Source organism: Phaethon aethereus, assembly GCF_964289735.1.
Source record: "Phaethon aethereus genome assembly, chromosome: 1".
In the NCBI taxonomy this organism is placed as follows: Eukaryota; Metazoa; Chordata; class Aves; order Phaethontiformes; family Phaethontidae; genus Phaethon; species Phaethon aethereus.
This window is the reverse complement of record NC_138575.1, coordinates 193,733,025-193,750,410: the sequence shown is the minus strand read 5'-3', so window position 1 is coordinate 193,750,410 and position 17,386 is coordinate 193,733,025. Positions and strand designations below refer to the sequence as shown.

Genomic DNA, 17,386 nt, shown 5'->3' with positions numbered 1-17,386 from the left:
ATGTAGTGTATTAAAGGGCAGTTTATGCCCAGAACTTGTGGGCAGCCATGTGATCATTTCTGGGATTTGACCCGCCTGTAAATCAGATGGGCATTTTTCCATTCTCATGAGTCAACAGAATTATGTTTGGGAGACAACAATCTATTAAAGGCTTGCAGAAATGAGACCTGATGTGAGATTCTGTTTTTTCTTTCATTTGCCTTTGATCAAAGCTGGTTCCTGCACAAATAGTTATTCCTCAGACATATATTTTCCCCTGTTTTTGAGTATTCTGCCTTTTAAAATATTGCGTGTGTTTCCTGCAGTCTGGAATGCCTTCAACTGATGAGTCATCTTCTGTGCTTATACTAAGATGACACTAATTACCCTCTGGAAAAGCCCTCTGTCTTGACTATAAAGGAAAATTGGGCTGAGTAGCTCAGAGAGAGACATTCATTTTATTTCCACTGAAGTCAAAGCAGATGAATGCCTTCAAGCATTACAGATTGGAACTGAGTTGTACAATTTCCAGCACAGCTCCTTTGGTGCTGTCTAAACCAGAAGGAGCTTTCTCTCACATTTGCTGGACTGCAGAAATGCCTGGAGTTAAGTAACAGCACGCAGAAAGGACCTGGAACTTGCATTTGTCCCCATTTAGAAGTGCTTTACAGCCACTCTTTTAGCCACGGTGTTTTGTTTGACTTCCCGATTGCCTTTGCAGTATTTGTGAAAAGTTCTCTCTGCACATGACTTTTAGTTGCCATAATGTGAAAATATTGAAGCCGGGAAGAGAATGAATGAATAATCAAATGTAAAATTGTGTCTTAGCCCAGAATGTCTCTCCCCAGGCTATTAATTTGTGCATTACTAGCATGTCCATCATTATTGGTTGCACAGTTTTGCAAGTTATTAATAAATAACCAGGATAGATAATGTTCTTTGCTGCAATGTGTCATCAACCCATACCTTACAACCTGCACCTCAAGGGTAGATTTACAGTGGCTGTTTGGTATTTCTGTTTTGCAGATGTTGTAGAGTTTTCCAATGGAAAGGCTGGTATTTTTGATGAGCTTTTGTTCGCTGTTGTCCAAAACACAGCAAGCACCTTCGTAAGTACATTTTATTATTAATTCTTCACTCCTAAAAAATCCCTTGAAAGAAAAAGCAGGAAATGTTAATAGTCTTGATAGAGAATTAGCAAAGTCTGTTTCTTGGACCACTTAAAATCTGTGTAACATTAAATAGGTAAAAAATAAAAAGTTTAAAACTGCCCTTTTAAGGCACTTTTAAAGGGAGAGATCTCCATTCAGTAACAAATAATTAAAAATGTCCTACTAAAGCATGTTATAGCTGCTTGTTCATCTTTAGTTTATGACATTTACCAGATTGGAAGATCTGGGGAAAGAATAACTCTCTTTTTTGTAATTGACTTCTGCATCTGACACATTGCAGAAAGCAAAGGTTTCGCATTTGAGAGAGCTTCAGGATTTTTATGTACTTATCCTCTATTTTAGTGGAGATTTACATATGTCGATATTGGTTCTTCTAGCTGGACAAATTCCTGGATTTGGGAAATAGGTGTAACTCTCTGAGAAAACTTATGGAGCATGTTAAAGGTCCTTCAAATTGACCTTTATCTGTAAGGCAGAAGTACAGGAGAAGAGACTCTTGCTTTGTTCCCACCAGGATCAAGTGTGTTCAGGTACTTGCCATAGAGGAGAGCTTTGATGAGATATCTGGGCAGTCAGGTCAAACCCTCCTCCCCTTCCATGTCAGCTCACCTTTGAGGTTATCTGCAGCCCCAAATACTTATTTCTCTTCTTACGAGGTTTTACCCAGGTGCAGACTCCTGCCTGCAGTCTGGTGTTGACCTCCAGTGTCCACATCAGCATGAAAACTACAGCCCTACAGAAACTTGATACTGGGGTAGCTATGGTGCATCCTGAGGCACACTTCGTCTTCAGTAAAGGCTTTGTCATCTGTGATAAAACCTTAGTGGACATGGGGACTAAGGTAGTTTTTTTCTGAAGTAATTGGATGAGGGAAACACAAGGTGATGCATGTATTAGGTATATGAAACTTAGCATTATGTCAGGAAAATATCATCATGATGCTTCGAGACCAGATCCGGCTTGTGTCTGGCTAGCTGAGGTGAGGGCAGTGTATGGGCACTGTAGGCTTGTGACCATGTCTGTCTGAGCTATTGCATAGATAAACAACTAACTACACCGCTGTAAAAAGAAGACTCTCAATTTCTGTAGGCTACGCCAGAGAGCAAGCATTACATTCTCTTTTCCATATGTGAAGACAGGTCTTGTGTCACCTTTTGCTAGAGCAAATAACTCTGAGTAGGTGATGCAGTGATGTTTTTGACTAAAACCCCTTCAATGCCATTGAGAAAATACAATGAACACAGATGAAAATGAAAACTGTCTTCTCAACATTCAAGCATTTGAATGCATATAGATGCCAATTCTGACTAATGAATTAGAGAAGACAATTAGATAAATTAAAACAATAAAGATCAGGATCAAGCATTAAATGAGGTTAGATGTAACTGAAAGTTTCATAATTCATTGTAAACTAGACACATTAGAAAATATTTTCACAAATGTATCAGTACAAATGATAAAATGCTTTAATGTTTATTGAAGACTGTTCTGTTTTTCTTTCCAAGATCCTTATGTTTATGTGAAGACTTAGGCCACCTATGATGCATTTCACTAGTCATATGGAAGGAGAGAGATGATTTTTATTCCGTTTTCACAGTGCAGCATGATTATTATCAGAAAACAAGGAAGTAAATTTGAGTTTCATTTGAAAAAACAAATCATTTTGATTCCCTTCTTTCTATACCCCACCTTCCATTTTATACATTTAAGAAAGAAGAAACATTTAAAAAAAAGAAGTAAAAAAAGAGAAAGTTCAGCCAACCCATTCTTGATAATGGTAAAATCATTCACCTTTCATTTTAGAGGTCTTCTGCAGAATAATCTTTTTCCAAAAGCATCTTTCTTGAGCTCAGAACTGTTGTGTTTGTGCCATTGTATCATGAAGACATAGCTCTTCACATCATTCTCTGATTTTTGTGCATAAAAGATACTTGATTAAAAAGAGGGCAAGAATTATGATCTACATTTTAAAGGTCATGAAATTAATTACCAAGGAGCACCACAGCAGAGTTAAGAATAAAGGGAAGGGAATAAAGAGAAAAAACTAAATCACAACCAGTTTATCCTCCCACTCAGCCCTTTCTCAGGGCTGTGGTCTCACCTTCCATGATCTCTTATTACCAGCATTTCAGAAACAGTGACATTTGAATGAAGATCAGCTACTTGAAACTCCATACATACGGTTATATAGGAAATTGATACCTCACAGAATCACAGAATCAGTAAGGTTGGAAAAGACCTTTAAGATCAAGTCCAACCATCAATCCAACACCACCATGCCCACTAAACCATGTCCTGAAGTGCTACATCCACATATTTTTTGAATACTTCCAGTGATGGTGACCTCCTGACATATTAAAGCATAAGCTGGCATAATATAGGTGCTAGTACATGAAGATATGACTTTGTAATATCAAATATGTATTTATGAATATCTATTCACTGTCTCTTAATGCATGGCCTATTTTTGTTTCCAGGAAGTTGAGTTTATAGAACTTTCTCTGAGTTAAATGAGGTTATAAATGGTATTGGCAGTCCCTGGGACATATCGCAGGTTTTTTTCTCTCCTGTCTATAGAGACTGATCTTTTGTAGGATTTAAATGTGATGGTCCAGAATTTGGGGATCAGTCAGAGAGAAACTGTCTTCTTTTAACCTCTACTCTGACTAACTTCTTCCTAGATGGACTAGGTGGTCTCCATAAGCCCCAAGCTCAAATACTCTGTGAGAGTCTGGTTTTTTCTTTAAAGTTTGTATTGGTTGGACATTCTTGTATTATGAAAAAATCAGCCTACGTACTGGGCAATCTGTTTCTGTGTTGTTTTAGATTTCTTATTACTGCCCCAAATGTGGTGCATGTGGGCATACATGAGACAATAACAGTTCAAGTCCATGGAGCACAGAGCCCTGTGCAAGTTACTGCATACTTCAAAGATGAGACAAAAAATCAGCTCCTATCAGAGCGGATCATCTTTAACCTTAACCAACATAATAACTACCAGGAAATTAAAAAAGTAATGGTGAGTCTACCATCATAGTGATGTAAATGTTTTAACCTGGTGATAAAAAACACATAATCTGTACTAGGAATATGTAAGAACAGAGACAACACTGGTCCCTAGAGACAGATGACAAAACACCAGTTCCAGTGACAGCAACACCCTATTCACCCAACCAGCTAATAAAATAATGCCTAATATAATTTCAGTGGTGATTGTGAGTGCTCTTTTGTGTCCAACAAGCAAGCTCAAGATTTTGTCACATGGTGATTAAAGACCTTTTGATCACTGTAGATCAGTGATGGAATTAAATTTAAAAATTTAGTTTTATCAGTGTTTGTTGTTCTGCACCACTTGAACTAAGACTGCATTCATGCCTTTGGGCATACTGGCCATTTTTACAAAACAGGAGAAACCTTTAAAAATGTGCAGTCTCTCAGACCAAATCCCATGATGTTTCTGCAAACCTGTAAGTTGATTAATTCTTCTTTACACCTGCTTTGCCCCATTTGCTTCTGACATGATTCTTTGAAGTCTGGCAGCATTTAGTTCAGGAGTACTAGTTTGGGCTCTTCGTTTGGAAAACAGCACACAGCAAGACTCAGTTTTTAGCTCTGATTTATTTCTCCCAAAGCTAAAAGCTGAGCTTTCAAATCAGGTTCCCCTTGAGCATGATGTTTAGAAACATCGTATTAACCTGCATGAGATAAAGCTCTAATCTCATAGCAAAGTTTTTAGCAAATGAAAGATTATAGGATGCTGCTACAGCTACCAAATGACATGGTAACTGGAATTTAACATGCGTGTAGAGTGAAGAAAAGTCACTGGGCTTGAGTTATTGCCACTGGAATGTATATTTCTATGGTGGAAAATGGGGGATTAGATATATTTCTAGTTGAAATATTTACCCCATAAGAAAGATATAACATTCAGTAATAAAGATATAATTTAATATCTTCTGTTGAATGGTGTTAATAAAAATATTTAAGCTGGTTTTGGTCCTCAGCTGTGTGGCTCTGAAGTTACCAGATTCATATCTGACTCTGTGGGGTTGTTCCTTTTGTCCTCTTCAGGTCAAGCCAGGGACTCTGCAAAAGGATCTATTCAAGAAGACTAATCATCCGTATGTTCTGCTGGTCACCGAAAGCAGGGATCTTTATAAGGAGACTGTTCAAAACACTCGCATCCTCCTGTCATCCAAGAAAGGCTACATTTTTATTCAGACAGATAAACCTATATACACACCAAGTTCCAAAGGTTAAAATACAAATGCTGCATTTCAGATGTTGAATATAGATGTTACAAGGGCATGATTAGAAAAAATAATAATGACTTCATCCTTCCTAATGTAAATCCTTCTCGTTTAACCCCAGCTATCTCTGCGCTTACCAGCCAGCCCAGATTTTAAACTCGCCTTCTGCAGCCAGGGCTTCTGGAGGGTCTGCACTGCACATTGCAGCAACCCACGTGGAAATGCCACTGGAGTCAAAAAGTCATTCTCTCTTCTAACAGGAGCCACACAAAATCTGCTCATTTTTGTTCAAAAAACTTAATAATAACTTTCCTTTGGAAAACAAAATTGTGAGAAACCTGCAAAAAAATTCCTATTGCTTCTGCTTCCAACACCAGCAACAAGTATCCTTTGCACTTTAAGATCACAACTATCGTGGTTTAACGCCAGCCGGCACGTAAGCCCCACTCAGCCGCGCACTCACTCCCCCCTGGTGGGATGGGGGAGAGAATCAGATGGGTAAAAATGAGAAATCTTGTGGGTTGAGATAAAGATGGTTTAATAGGTAAAGGAAAAGCCGCATGTGCAAGCAAAGCAAAACAAGGAATCCATTCACCACTCCCCATGGGCAGGCAGGTGTTCAGCCCCCTCCAGGAAAGCAGGGCTCCATCACGCATGCGGTTACTTGGGAAGACAAACACTGTAACTCCAAAAGTCCCTCTTTCCTCCTTCTTCCCCCAGCTTTATATGCTGAGCATGACATCCTATGGTATGGAATATCCCTGTGGTCAGCTGGCGTCAGCTGTCCCAGCTGTGTCCCCTCCCAACTTCTTGTGACCCCCAGCCTTCTCACTAGTGCAGTGGTATGAGAAGCAGAAAAGGCCGTGACTCTGTGTAAGCACTGCTCAGCAATAATGAAAACATCCCTGAATTATCAACACTGTTTTCAACACAAATCCAAAACATAGCCCCATACTAGCTACTATGAAGAAAATTAACTCTATCCCGGCCAAAACTAGCACAGTTACTTAACAATTTCATTAAGTAACAAGAGATGGAAGTAAAAAAATGTTCTTGAGTTGGTTGTAGGTCTTGACTGCAGAAAGGATACAAAAGTGAGTGAAGCTCCCCGAGCACTTTTTGGAATTTGCTTCAAAAAGGTATCTGTTTGGTCATGTAATATGCAAGGCTTATGGAAGAATGCAATTCTTTTTTGAAATTTCTCAAACTTCTTTCCATTATAAGAAAGATTTTTATCCTAAATTCAGTAACTCAGTTTAGAGCTTGTAATAATTAGGATCTAGAAAGGCCAGAAATAAATATGTAAACACATTTATTCTTCTGTTAAACAGTAAAATACAGGATCTTCATTCTGGACAATGCTATGAGGCCAACAGATGACACAGTTACAGTTGCTGTGCTAGTAAGTATACAAAAAACAGTGTTAATGAGTGTTTCTTCAGCACAGGAACTATAAAAAATATCCACAAAAGTTCCAAGAATCAAACTATAGCTATGACTCCCCTCCAGAAATCAGTATTTACACATTGTGAGATACGTCTAGTAATTTTTGGCCAATATCAGGAGCATGGAGGAAAACATAATGTGTGAATACTAAAGTAGGAAAGTAAGCAGAGCATTTTCTCTTCCTTAGGACTAGTATATGAACTTGAGCTTTTGGATGTAAATGCTTGACACCTGGTGCATAATTTTATGATTGTTTTCTCTCTCTCAACAGAATTCAAAAGGAATGGTGGTTAAAAAGTCAGACCGGAAAATAAAAACAGTATTCAGTGAAAACTTTGAAATACCTGACATTGCAGAGTATGTTACTGCTGTGCCTTGTGCGTTAAGACAGTTCATGTGTCAAAATGTCACTATCTTCAAGCTAAAAACAAGAGTCTTGTCCTTCCCTTCCTTCTTTCTGGTCTGCTCCCCTGTTTTCCTCTCTTTTCTTTTTTTCTTATTGTGTATTGCCTGCCTTACCATTTGTTTAGAACAGGAGGGGCACTAAAGCAGGCAGTTTTGCTCTGATTACGCCTGGGAAGCACTGTGGTGCACTGTCAGCACCTGACAGCAGGGAACTGAGCATAGCTGCTCCGGAGCCAGCCCTGGAGCCTCCTGTGCAAGGGTCTACACCTGAGCTGGTCGCCCCACGCTCCCTGCTCCGACACTGGAGATGAAGTCACGCGTTTAAGGCTGTGATTCATTTGACCTGTTGAGATGCCTATGTCAGGATGAGATGTACCACATCTCAGCACTGTCTGCTTCTCTCCATTGGCTATAGCGGAGCCCAAGGGGACCGACCCAGATGAAAGACCTCACAGTATAATGTTTAAAGTGATGAGGATAAACCTCACCTCCTATTAGCAGAATCAAACCATCCAGATTCATCCCCCTTACCTGCTGAAGTACTTAAACTGCTGAATTGCTTGAATTAGCTTTCAAAATTGCCTTTATCTCACCATGGAGCAGAGATTGAGCCTATGGTTAATATCTTTTTACCTCTAAGCACCGCATGTTGGAGAGATAAGTCCAGAATTGAACGTTAATATGCTGCAATTAGCAACATTTATCCTGATAAGGAACAGTTTAACAAACTGCTTAAATATCTGCTCAACCATTTGACTACATTCAAGAGAGCACTTCCGTAAGGGCTCAGTGTGCAAAGTATAATTAGTTACCTCTGATTTCAAATAGTCAAACTTTTTGTTAATATTCACTGTGTTCCTGCATGCTAGATTGATTTTGATATGATAGTGCAGATAAGCTATAGGAAATATATGATGAGTTCTCTATTTCTGAGGGCTTTGCAGAGGCAGCGCATGTTACATGTGGCTTGCAAATATGTTATCTTGCAGTTCCTCATAAAGTCTTTTCGAGTGTTTCTTAGGACACTTGGAAATATGTTGCTGACTCCTCCCAGCAAAGAGAAAGCCATTAATAAATTAGTTTGGGATGAGATCAAAGCAAGGAAAATATTAGCATTTAGTGATAATTTAAATATATTAGCATCATAAAATATCTGCGGAATCTTAACTATTTTCTGCTGAATCTGAACTTTAGGCCTGGAACTTGGAAAATCAACGCCTGGTTTCATCAATACAAAATGTCTAATGTTTCTGCTGAGTTTGAAGTGAAAAAATATGGTAAGAGAATATTTAATTTGCATTAGAAATATATTAAGTCATCACTATGTGTTAAAACATATACTGCAGTGATTAAAACTGGCTGTAGTTAGGTACTAAGGACAAGATTGTTTCAGTGCCTCATTGCTATCTCTGATGCACAGGAGAGCTCTACTTTTGTGTGCCTTCCACTTATATTTGAAAAAACACTTTATTTTTATAACTTTAACATTTTTCACAGAACATCCTTTTTTGGAAGGGCTCTCCTGCTGCAGGAAAAAAAAGGAAATGAGCTCCACTTTAAAATGATTGCAATTCTGGCTACAGTTTTCAGTGAAAACTAGAATGGAAAAAAAACCCTATCTATTTTCTCTCAGTAGAATTCAGTTTGAAAGTTGATTAGAATTGTTCCTATACTCAGAGAAGCTTTTTTAAAGAGAAGTAAGGATACTCTGGAAAAAGTAAAAATGTAGAAATTTAACACTTTGGGGTAAGAAATGTCTTGATTTACTTGTGCTGAAATTATGCTTTCTTGTAAAATGTAGCGGGGGGGAGTTAAAGGCAAAAGAAAACCTCAGGATTATATGAAAATCTCAGTTTAACAAAACTGGCTTTGTCTTAGCTAGTAGATGTAACAGAATAGAGGAGACTACTGCATTCTCCACAAACACCTACATCCATGAGAAAATTACTCTGGCTGTATCTATAGTAGCAAATAGTTGGGCAAATTGGAGAATGATACAGCTGATGCTGAGGACCTCATGTCCACACTCAACCCATTTCATGATGGGTTTACTTCAGGCTGCTTCTAGTCTAAGGCACTTAACACCCAGTAGCAGTTAGAGCTTATCTTCTGGCGTATTTTCATTGTAAATAAATCAATTTTGTGTGCTTGAAGACTGCTCCACTTTGTGAAGAAAAGCAGAAAAATCAAAGATGATCAGGAGATTTTGCTTCAGAAGTGTACTGCTGATTCAGACTAAAACATCCTCTCAGTGCAGCTGCATCCTCTTGGTGGGTGTTGCCACATGCCAGGAGTATAAGGGATGTTTGAAACTCACGTATCATGACTTTTTCCTTCTTTTTTTCATGCAGAACTTCCATCTTTTGAAGTCAAACTCATCCCACTTCAGCCATACTACCACATCTGGAATGAAAACTTTGTGTTTGATATCGAGGCAAAGTAGGTGTGCTCACAGTGAGGCTGTTTTAGGAGCCAGACAATGAACTTTGCAGCTTCTTCTTTTTTCTTGTCATTATCAGTTAACCAGCTTCCGGCTTTATTTGAATCCGACTTTAATCTTTTATACTCTTTGTTTCCACTACTAACTTGAGACACCAGTGTAAAATGCTACCTGGTTTGCAGGGGTGGTGATCAAAATGGAACAAGATTTTCTGAATATTTTAGTTTGCTAGTAAAAAGGTGACTATTTAGCATTCTCTTCTGTGTTGCAAGGTAAGGTTCCAGGTAAACTGATAACCTGCTTTTCTTTTGGTTTAAACATTTAGAAACATGTTTGGTTTAAACATTTAGAAACATCCAGATGTTGCTATTTAATGTAATTCGAGTAGAGATGGATTCAAATTTGCATATGAAATTTTCTCAAAGCCCAGTGAAGTTTGGCATTAATAAGCTAGTGTTTATTTGAGAGTAAGGATTTTATGCAGAAGTGCTTCCAGGTGAATAAATACAGTTAATCAGAGGCGTTTCCATGACCATCACTACAGACACGTGCATTACTGCAAAGTAGTGTGACATTGATCCGGAAGAGATATGGCTACCAAGCCCTCAGACTGGCCAGAACATGAGGTAGGGCTCAATGTAGAACAAATTGAACCTGATCCCATATCAGATTGTAATGGCATCAAACACAGAGTAACTAACTTAGACGGTCAGATAATGAAAATATAACTCATCAAAATATTTTGAATACTTTGGAAGAATCAGACTGAACCTAGATTGAATAAGTATTTTTTGCTCTGGTATTTTTGATCTCACGCTGATAGATCTAAGTTTGCTGCATCATCTAACAGTGACTCATCAACATATATCAAGCCTTCTTGCCTGTTGAATTTTCAAGTTTCTTCGAAGAGAAAATACTAAACAACTGCCTGTTTAGGAGAATGTTCTTCCTTTACTTACCACTCAGCTGGAATCCAAAATGACTAGAAATATCTTGGCCACCCTGCACATTGGGAAGATGGAGAGATAAATCAAATAGTTGCCTGGGGACTCAGAATTTTTTTTCCTTTTCACTGAAATCACCACTCATGCAACTAGAGTTGATGACTTTGGTAGGATACATTTATATGAGATTTGTAAGTCCAAGATCTAGATGCCAGGCATTTAAACGAAGTGGTTCAGTGTGGCATTAGTTCAGATGTTATAAATTTGATTTACAGTTAGATTTTAAATCCGTTTTAAAGTTGACTCTGTACCAAAAAACCCGTGGTATGAAAATGGTATCCTATTGATGAAAGAGCATGTGAAGTTCCTTCATGAAAAAGAATATACTAGAAATTGGCTAAAACAAACTTAATACTGCACACGAACAGAAGTTTATATTTTCTGAAGTCAAAGAACCTCTGTATGAAAAGTTAAACTTATAAATTAGTGTCCTTTTGGTCTCTAAATTAGAACTTGATACCTCTTTTTTTTCTTTCTTTCTTTCCCTGAAGAAGAATACTTTTTAAGAAATAAGAACAGGCGGCTGGACGCAGCTGGTCTCCAGTAGGGAGAAATCTTTCCAGTTTCAAAGGAGTGAGGAGACTGATCACTTTTCTGCTCATGTTTTATTTTCTTCATTTCTGTGGATTCCTAATTTTTTGTATCTTTAAAGATCAGAAAATAATGTTAGCAAATACTTTCAAATTGAGTGGGTTTTTAGGATATTGCCAGACATACTGGATAGTTTATATGGGAGAAATATAGAAAGGTACTCTGCGATATCTAAATAACACTAAAATAGTTATTGTGTTTATTTGTCCCTATCTAGACAAAAGTTCAGATTTATTTCAGGGCAATTTTGATGCATCAGCAGAGAGTTGAACACACAGTAACAGCAAGTAATGTCAGACCTTCGCTAAGAACAGCTCCTTAAAAAATAAGTCAGCAACTCATGGCTTTTGAGGTAGATTCACTATGTTCCTTAAGATTCTTTAACACAAAACCACAAATAGGATCACATGAGTTATTGTAGCTAGTATTGTTAAATATATTTAGTGTTAAACAGTGGGCAAATTTTCTGTACAGTAATGATTTCCAAGAAGATAGTGGCAAGTAAACTGTGTATATTCTATTAAATAATAAGTATTTATTTTTGAAGCCTGTAAAGCTTATTGCAGCCATTCACTTCTAGTATTTTGACTATTAATTGTTTGCAATTATTTTAAAATAATTAATAATAATTTAATAATAATATAAAAATACACACGTGTGACATTGTTGGGAAATATTTTAACAGTGAAGTTAGATTCTAATAACTTAATTGTCCTACAGAATAATTTGTATAATTTTACCAAAGTGTTTAATTAAGTTTCCTAGTCAAAGCCCCTTTGAGTGCTGCCTTTTACAAACACACACATAATTGAATAGTATAAGAATATCTTATTGATAAGTCACCATTGGATAATTTGTGTCTATCCCAGTAGTTGATGGAGATGGCAGAGAGGACACAGTCAATACAAAATGGAGGAAAGATCTAGGTATAGAAATTGCTTATATAATACACAGATAAGAATAAAGAAGCTTGGTGTATGCAACCAAAGTCTGTGATCTTGTTAAGCACTGAGAGTAACTAACTTTGTAAGTAATTTAGCTTACAGTAGCCTTTAGTTAAATAGGCATTAAATATTAGCACTGAACTGTGTGAGTGCATGTGACTAAAGTATCATCGCTACTGCCACCATTTGTGTTTCATCTTGTGTTTGACTCTGGAAAGCCCTCCAAACTGAGAGCAGGAAAAAAATTATTATTATACTCAAACATTGTTTAATATCTTGTGGGATATTATTTCTTAGATGCTCCCCTTATATGAGGAATTACCCATATACTCATTACAGTAGGAACTTTTTCTGCCTTTGAATGTGATACCAGAGAAGATATTTGAGCCACCTGGGTAGTAAGTTAAACAGTTCCAGGAAAGGTTCCTGAGCCCCAGACCTTGGCTGCCGACAGCTCTTCTGGTGCATGGCACAGGCTCGTCCTCAGCCACCGAGCACTCCCCAAACAATTCCTGGAAACTCTTCGGGAGGAAGCACAGACCAAGATCCACCCCAGGTCTGCATATGGCCACCCTGCTGTGGAAGTCAGGGGGTTTAGTAGAGCAGGCATGGGCTGTGCTGTGCCAGCCAGCCACAGCCACCAAGACAGCACCATGCCTGTTTAATTTAATTTAATTTAATTTAATTTAATTTAATTTAATTTAATTTAATTTAATTTAATTTAATTTAATTTAATTTAATTTACCTGGTCCAAACAGGGTGCAGTAGTTAGATTTGCTACACGGACCCTGGTACTGTAGCAAAGTGGAAGACCGATCCTCCACCCCACCGAGTTCTAGCAGGATTTATTTCTGGTCTAAATTCATCCCTGGCCAGTTTATACCCTGTTGGTCTTCTGCCCGCTGTTCTTGAGCTCTTCGCCTTTGACTGCATTGATCCTTCCTTTCTCCAGCCCACCTCAAGAGAGCAGATAGAACCCTGTATCTAAACCTCCGTTTGCTTGGCTGAACAAATGCAACCCTTCTAATCTCCTCTTGATCACCTTCACTTCTTTATTTCAATTGAATAATGACTAGCTTTAATCATGATTACTTGATATTGTGATATGAAGTGATATCTGATAACTGGCTTTAATATTTTAATCCTTTCTAATGTCTTCTCCATATGTTACTGCAGCACTCAATTGTGAATTTATGGACTGTGCAACTCTCTCATATATAGTTCACTACTCATTATCATCAATTATTTAAGAGGAAAAAATGGGATTGAATAACTGGATACTGTTCTATCATCTATTGGAAAAGGTCCTAGTGGTGCTACACAGGCCTGCCTGACTTTCATCAAAAGCAACATAAGGAATTCCTGATAATTGAACTTATTTCTCTGAACTGGCCATGCGTGTAATGAATAGTTATTCGGTATATTGACTGTTGTTTCCCATAGTTATTAGTTCTGGCATTTTAAGCAGTTTTCATAAGAACTGCTTCTCGATTAGTTTCATTGGTATAGGTCAGTGCTGCTGATTTGAAATTTGAAAGAGGTTTTGTTTAAACAAAAATAAACCATTACAGAACTGAGATGAAACAGGATCTCCACAAGCAAAAGACAACACCATGGCCATGACAGGTCTCATGTAGCACGTGATATGCTGTGCTGCAGGAGGATGCCATCTGCCAGGGTTTCCTTGAGTAAGGAGCCTGCCAGATGCAACAACGCGCCCCATCCTCCCTCCTATATGGAGAGTTCAGGGGGGTTCTGCCCAGATACCTATCTGGCAAATATTGCGCTTACAAGGCATCCCTATACTATACTGCCTAAATCCATAGAAGAGATGTGGGGTGGAGGGTGTCTACTCTGCCTAATGCAGGTATTAAAATTTCAGCAGGTAGGAACTGTCTCTGGAGATCTTCAGAGGTACCAAATACTTCACATAGGTTCTGAGATGAATCTCTGGTCCCCTCTTTTAAACACTCTGCTCATGAGGTGTCTCATGCAAAGGAATTAGCTGTTCATCCAAGCTAAATAGACTGGATACCTCCCTTGATCCCTGTGAAAGGGATGAGCTGTGTGAGACCTCATTGTGCAACTAAAGGTCTCATTAATTGGAAAAAAAAAAAGTTTAAAAGTGTCTGGTGTAAATTTTGTCAGATGATGTCTCCACATGTGATTCTGCCAATGTGATTTACTCCATATGTTTCTCTGCACTTGAAATCACCGCTTTGTATGCAGACCAGTAAAAGTCTTCATGTTTAAGTTATAAGTGAGTGGGATTAATTTTTATTTTCAAGCTATTAGCTACAGATGGGATGCCTACAGATATATCAACTTTATTTCAGTATAAAGTGATTAGTCTGATTTATTCTTGCTTTTTATTAATGTAATGATTCATCTCCTCATTTTTCTTCCTTCCAAAGACACTCTTATGGGAAAGGGATTCAAGGTGCTGCATATGTGCGATTTGGCATTATTGATGAAAATGAGAAAAAAATCTTTCTTCCAGGCCTGGAGCAACAGCTGTCAGTAAGTACTGGAGTTCAGTGGAACTATTCTGATTTATCCCAGGTAGAGCTGAATATTGTCAGAAATTATGAAAATATAGATCCCTGTAATACTGTAGTCATGCTACAAGCAACAATTTTTTCATTCTGATGGTAACAAACCAGTAAAGGGTTGTCACTGCTTTTTTTTCACTTTTGTTTTAGATTCAAAATGGAAAAGGAAGAGTTACTTTAAATACACCACTTTTGGAAGAGAAATTAAGAAAGAGTATTTCCACACTGGAAGGTTTTAATTTATATGTTGCTGTTACCACTGTAGAAACTGCAAGTGAGTACACTATGCCTTAGCTGATACAATCTATAATATTTACATTGATCTTTCTCTAGTGTAATCTTCATGTGAGAAATCTTGTCCCACTGGACCAATCTTCACAGCAAAGCTTGCTCATGCTACAGTGCATGACAGTCTCTTTCATCCGACCCCCTTCTGTGCACAAACTTTACCTCGGGTGGGCTTCACTTATCTCAACACAAATGTCCAGTACCACTTTAAATGCCCTGTATAGTCCTGTGTGGTCTCCCACTGCTGGTCCAGAAGTGCTCAGGTCTCCTGTAAGTACTCTCCTATAGGATCTGTCCCATATTAAACAGCCCTGTGAGAATATCTAAGATACCCTAGTCTGTCTGAACTGTTCATACAGGTATGAACACAAATGAATTTCTCCCCTTGAGATCTTGTTTGAGCACTTGCCTCAGCCATGTCTACTCCTTCCATACATACAAAGTTATTAGTCAAGCTTGGTATCTCAGCTTGCTTTTTACCTCAGTTGTCTAAGCTGTCAGTCTAAAGGTAAGGCATATATATTACAGGTACAATGCGATGCAGAGGAGGATTTAGCCCTTGTGAGTCCTGCTTGTCCTTTTATGCCTTACCACAGTTTTATCAGACTGTGACACCTGGCATATGCACAAGTACAATATACGTCAAATAGCTTGGTCTTGGTGTTCATCTGGGACATGAGCCTGGAGCATGTCTATCCAGAAGTTCTTCAGTGGCTGTTTTCCTTTGTTTTCCCAGAGGACAGATAATTATTTCCACAGTTCATTACAAGGAATTTGTGTAGATATTTGCTCACAGCAATGCTAAGCACGTTGAGCAGGCCCCCAGATATCTTAGAGCTACCCACAGGTGAGCACTGTGTTGAACCAGATGCAGTTCCAGAGGTCAATAGGTTATTTGGGTTGTAGCTAGTGCTATTGTTAGTCATATGAGGCTAAGGTGAGAGGTGCAACTTCATGTTGACCTCCAAAATTGAATCTGCAACGAAGCTGATCTTTCCAACATGGGCAAGATTTTTCTTGCTGTTCATAGGGAGATTGATCCCTTTTTACTTTAGATATCTGAAAGTAAGGTATCTAGTCAGAGCTTGGGCACTTTGCATGGTCAGTATAGAGAATGGAAGGGTTAAACTGCACTCCAGAGGTGTCTGTTCCCATTGGCTGTTGGAGTCTAGATACTTAGCTTAGAATTACTAGAATTCTAAAGATTTCTAAAAATCCTAAACATTAAGTAGGATTCCTTAGAATCCTAAAATTAATTCAAATGCATTGCAGCTGTGCAGTTTTTTAGTATGCTCTACTATTATACACTGCATCTACTATATTACACACACTGTTGCCACAACATTTATTGCAAGAGCAAAGGGGTCTGAAAGACCTCCCATTTACCACACCAGCACGATGGATGTAAGATCTCATGGTGTGGCATGGTCTCTACCATGTTTCCTCTTTCCGTTGCAGGCAGGCTGCCTTCACCCTTGTGTACTTGCTGGGTTTGGTATTAAATATATGCATGATAGGGCAAGGCTGGTGGGTTTTACTGACACCTCTCAACCTTGGAGTGTTAAAGTGGAAAATAAGGATACTGAAAGTATGTCTCAATGCACTTAGTTTAAAGCAAGCCATGTAACTGATTTTTTTTACGAGTGGCTGTGGGTAGTGGTTTAACTAGAAGTTAACTGGAAGAATGAGTGGTTTAACTAGAAGAATCTTAGATGGGAAGCAGTCTCAAGCTGTCTTGTAGGTGCAAGCTGCAGATGAGGATATTAGGTAATATTAACTCTCTCACCAGTAGTCAAAAATGAAAAGAAAAAACTCTTTCAGAAAATTAGAGACCTAAAGTCCAAACCCTGCTACTGATTCTGAGTGACTTTTATCTTGGACTTTGATGTAGCTTTTCCCCAGGAACGAAGTCCCAACAGCTCGGAAAGGGAGGTGCACGGCCACGGTGGCTCCTGTGGTATCAGTGTGCTCTGCGTTTGCTGGCACCTTGTTCCAACTGATGTGTTAGAGGGGAATTTTTACGTTGTGAGTAACCTCTTTGCAGGTCTCCATGCCTGAGCTTCCGAGGGCAGACGCCGGCCGGTGCCAGCTGCCTGGAGCACCACACGGGTTGCGCTGCCCTTGCACTGGCCGGTCTCTGGTGGCATTCCCCACCTGCCTGCACTCACCTCTTCCTCTTCTCAGGACTGAAGATCTTTGTGGAGGGATCATATTTCCATTTTCTTTATACACACTGCTAAAAATGCAATTAATCTTGAAAAGAGAAGTGATGGATGGTATGGTAATATGCAAGTACATAGTTATTGCTCCCGTGG

General features: G+C 38.6%; 1 protein-coding gene across 1 annotated transcript in view; it reads left to right on the top strand.

Annotated features, from left to right (window-relative positions):
* Nucleotides 1-1,020: 1,020 nt before the first annotated feature.
* Nucleotides 1,021-17,386, top strand: part of LOC309402977 (complement C4-A-like) — a gene marked incomplete at its 3' end in the record, with an annotated part of 58,313 nt that continues 41,947 nt past the window's right edge. Inside the window, exons 1-9 of the mRNA XM_081996956.1 lie at nucleotides 1,021-1,088; nucleotides 3,978-4,170; nucleotides 5,223-5,406; nucleotides 6,733-6,803; nucleotides 7,119-7,204; nucleotides 8,447-8,529; nucleotides 9,604-9,691; nucleotides 14,646-14,751; nucleotides 14,934-15,057. Of these exons, the coding sequence (XP_081853082.1) occupies nucleotides 1,024-1,088; nucleotides 3,978-4,170; nucleotides 5,223-5,406; nucleotides 6,733-6,803; nucleotides 7,119-7,204; nucleotides 8,447-8,529; nucleotides 9,604-9,691; nucleotides 14,646-14,751; nucleotides 14,934-15,057 (1,000 nt within the window). The 5' untranslated portion in view covers nucleotides 1,021-1,023. The remainder of the gene's footprint in view (nucleotides 1,089-3,977; nucleotides 4,171-5,222; nucleotides 5,407-6,732; nucleotides 6,804-7,118; nucleotides 7,205-8,446; nucleotides 8,530-9,603; nucleotides 9,692-14,645; nucleotides 14,752-14,933; nucleotides 15,058-17,386) is intronic.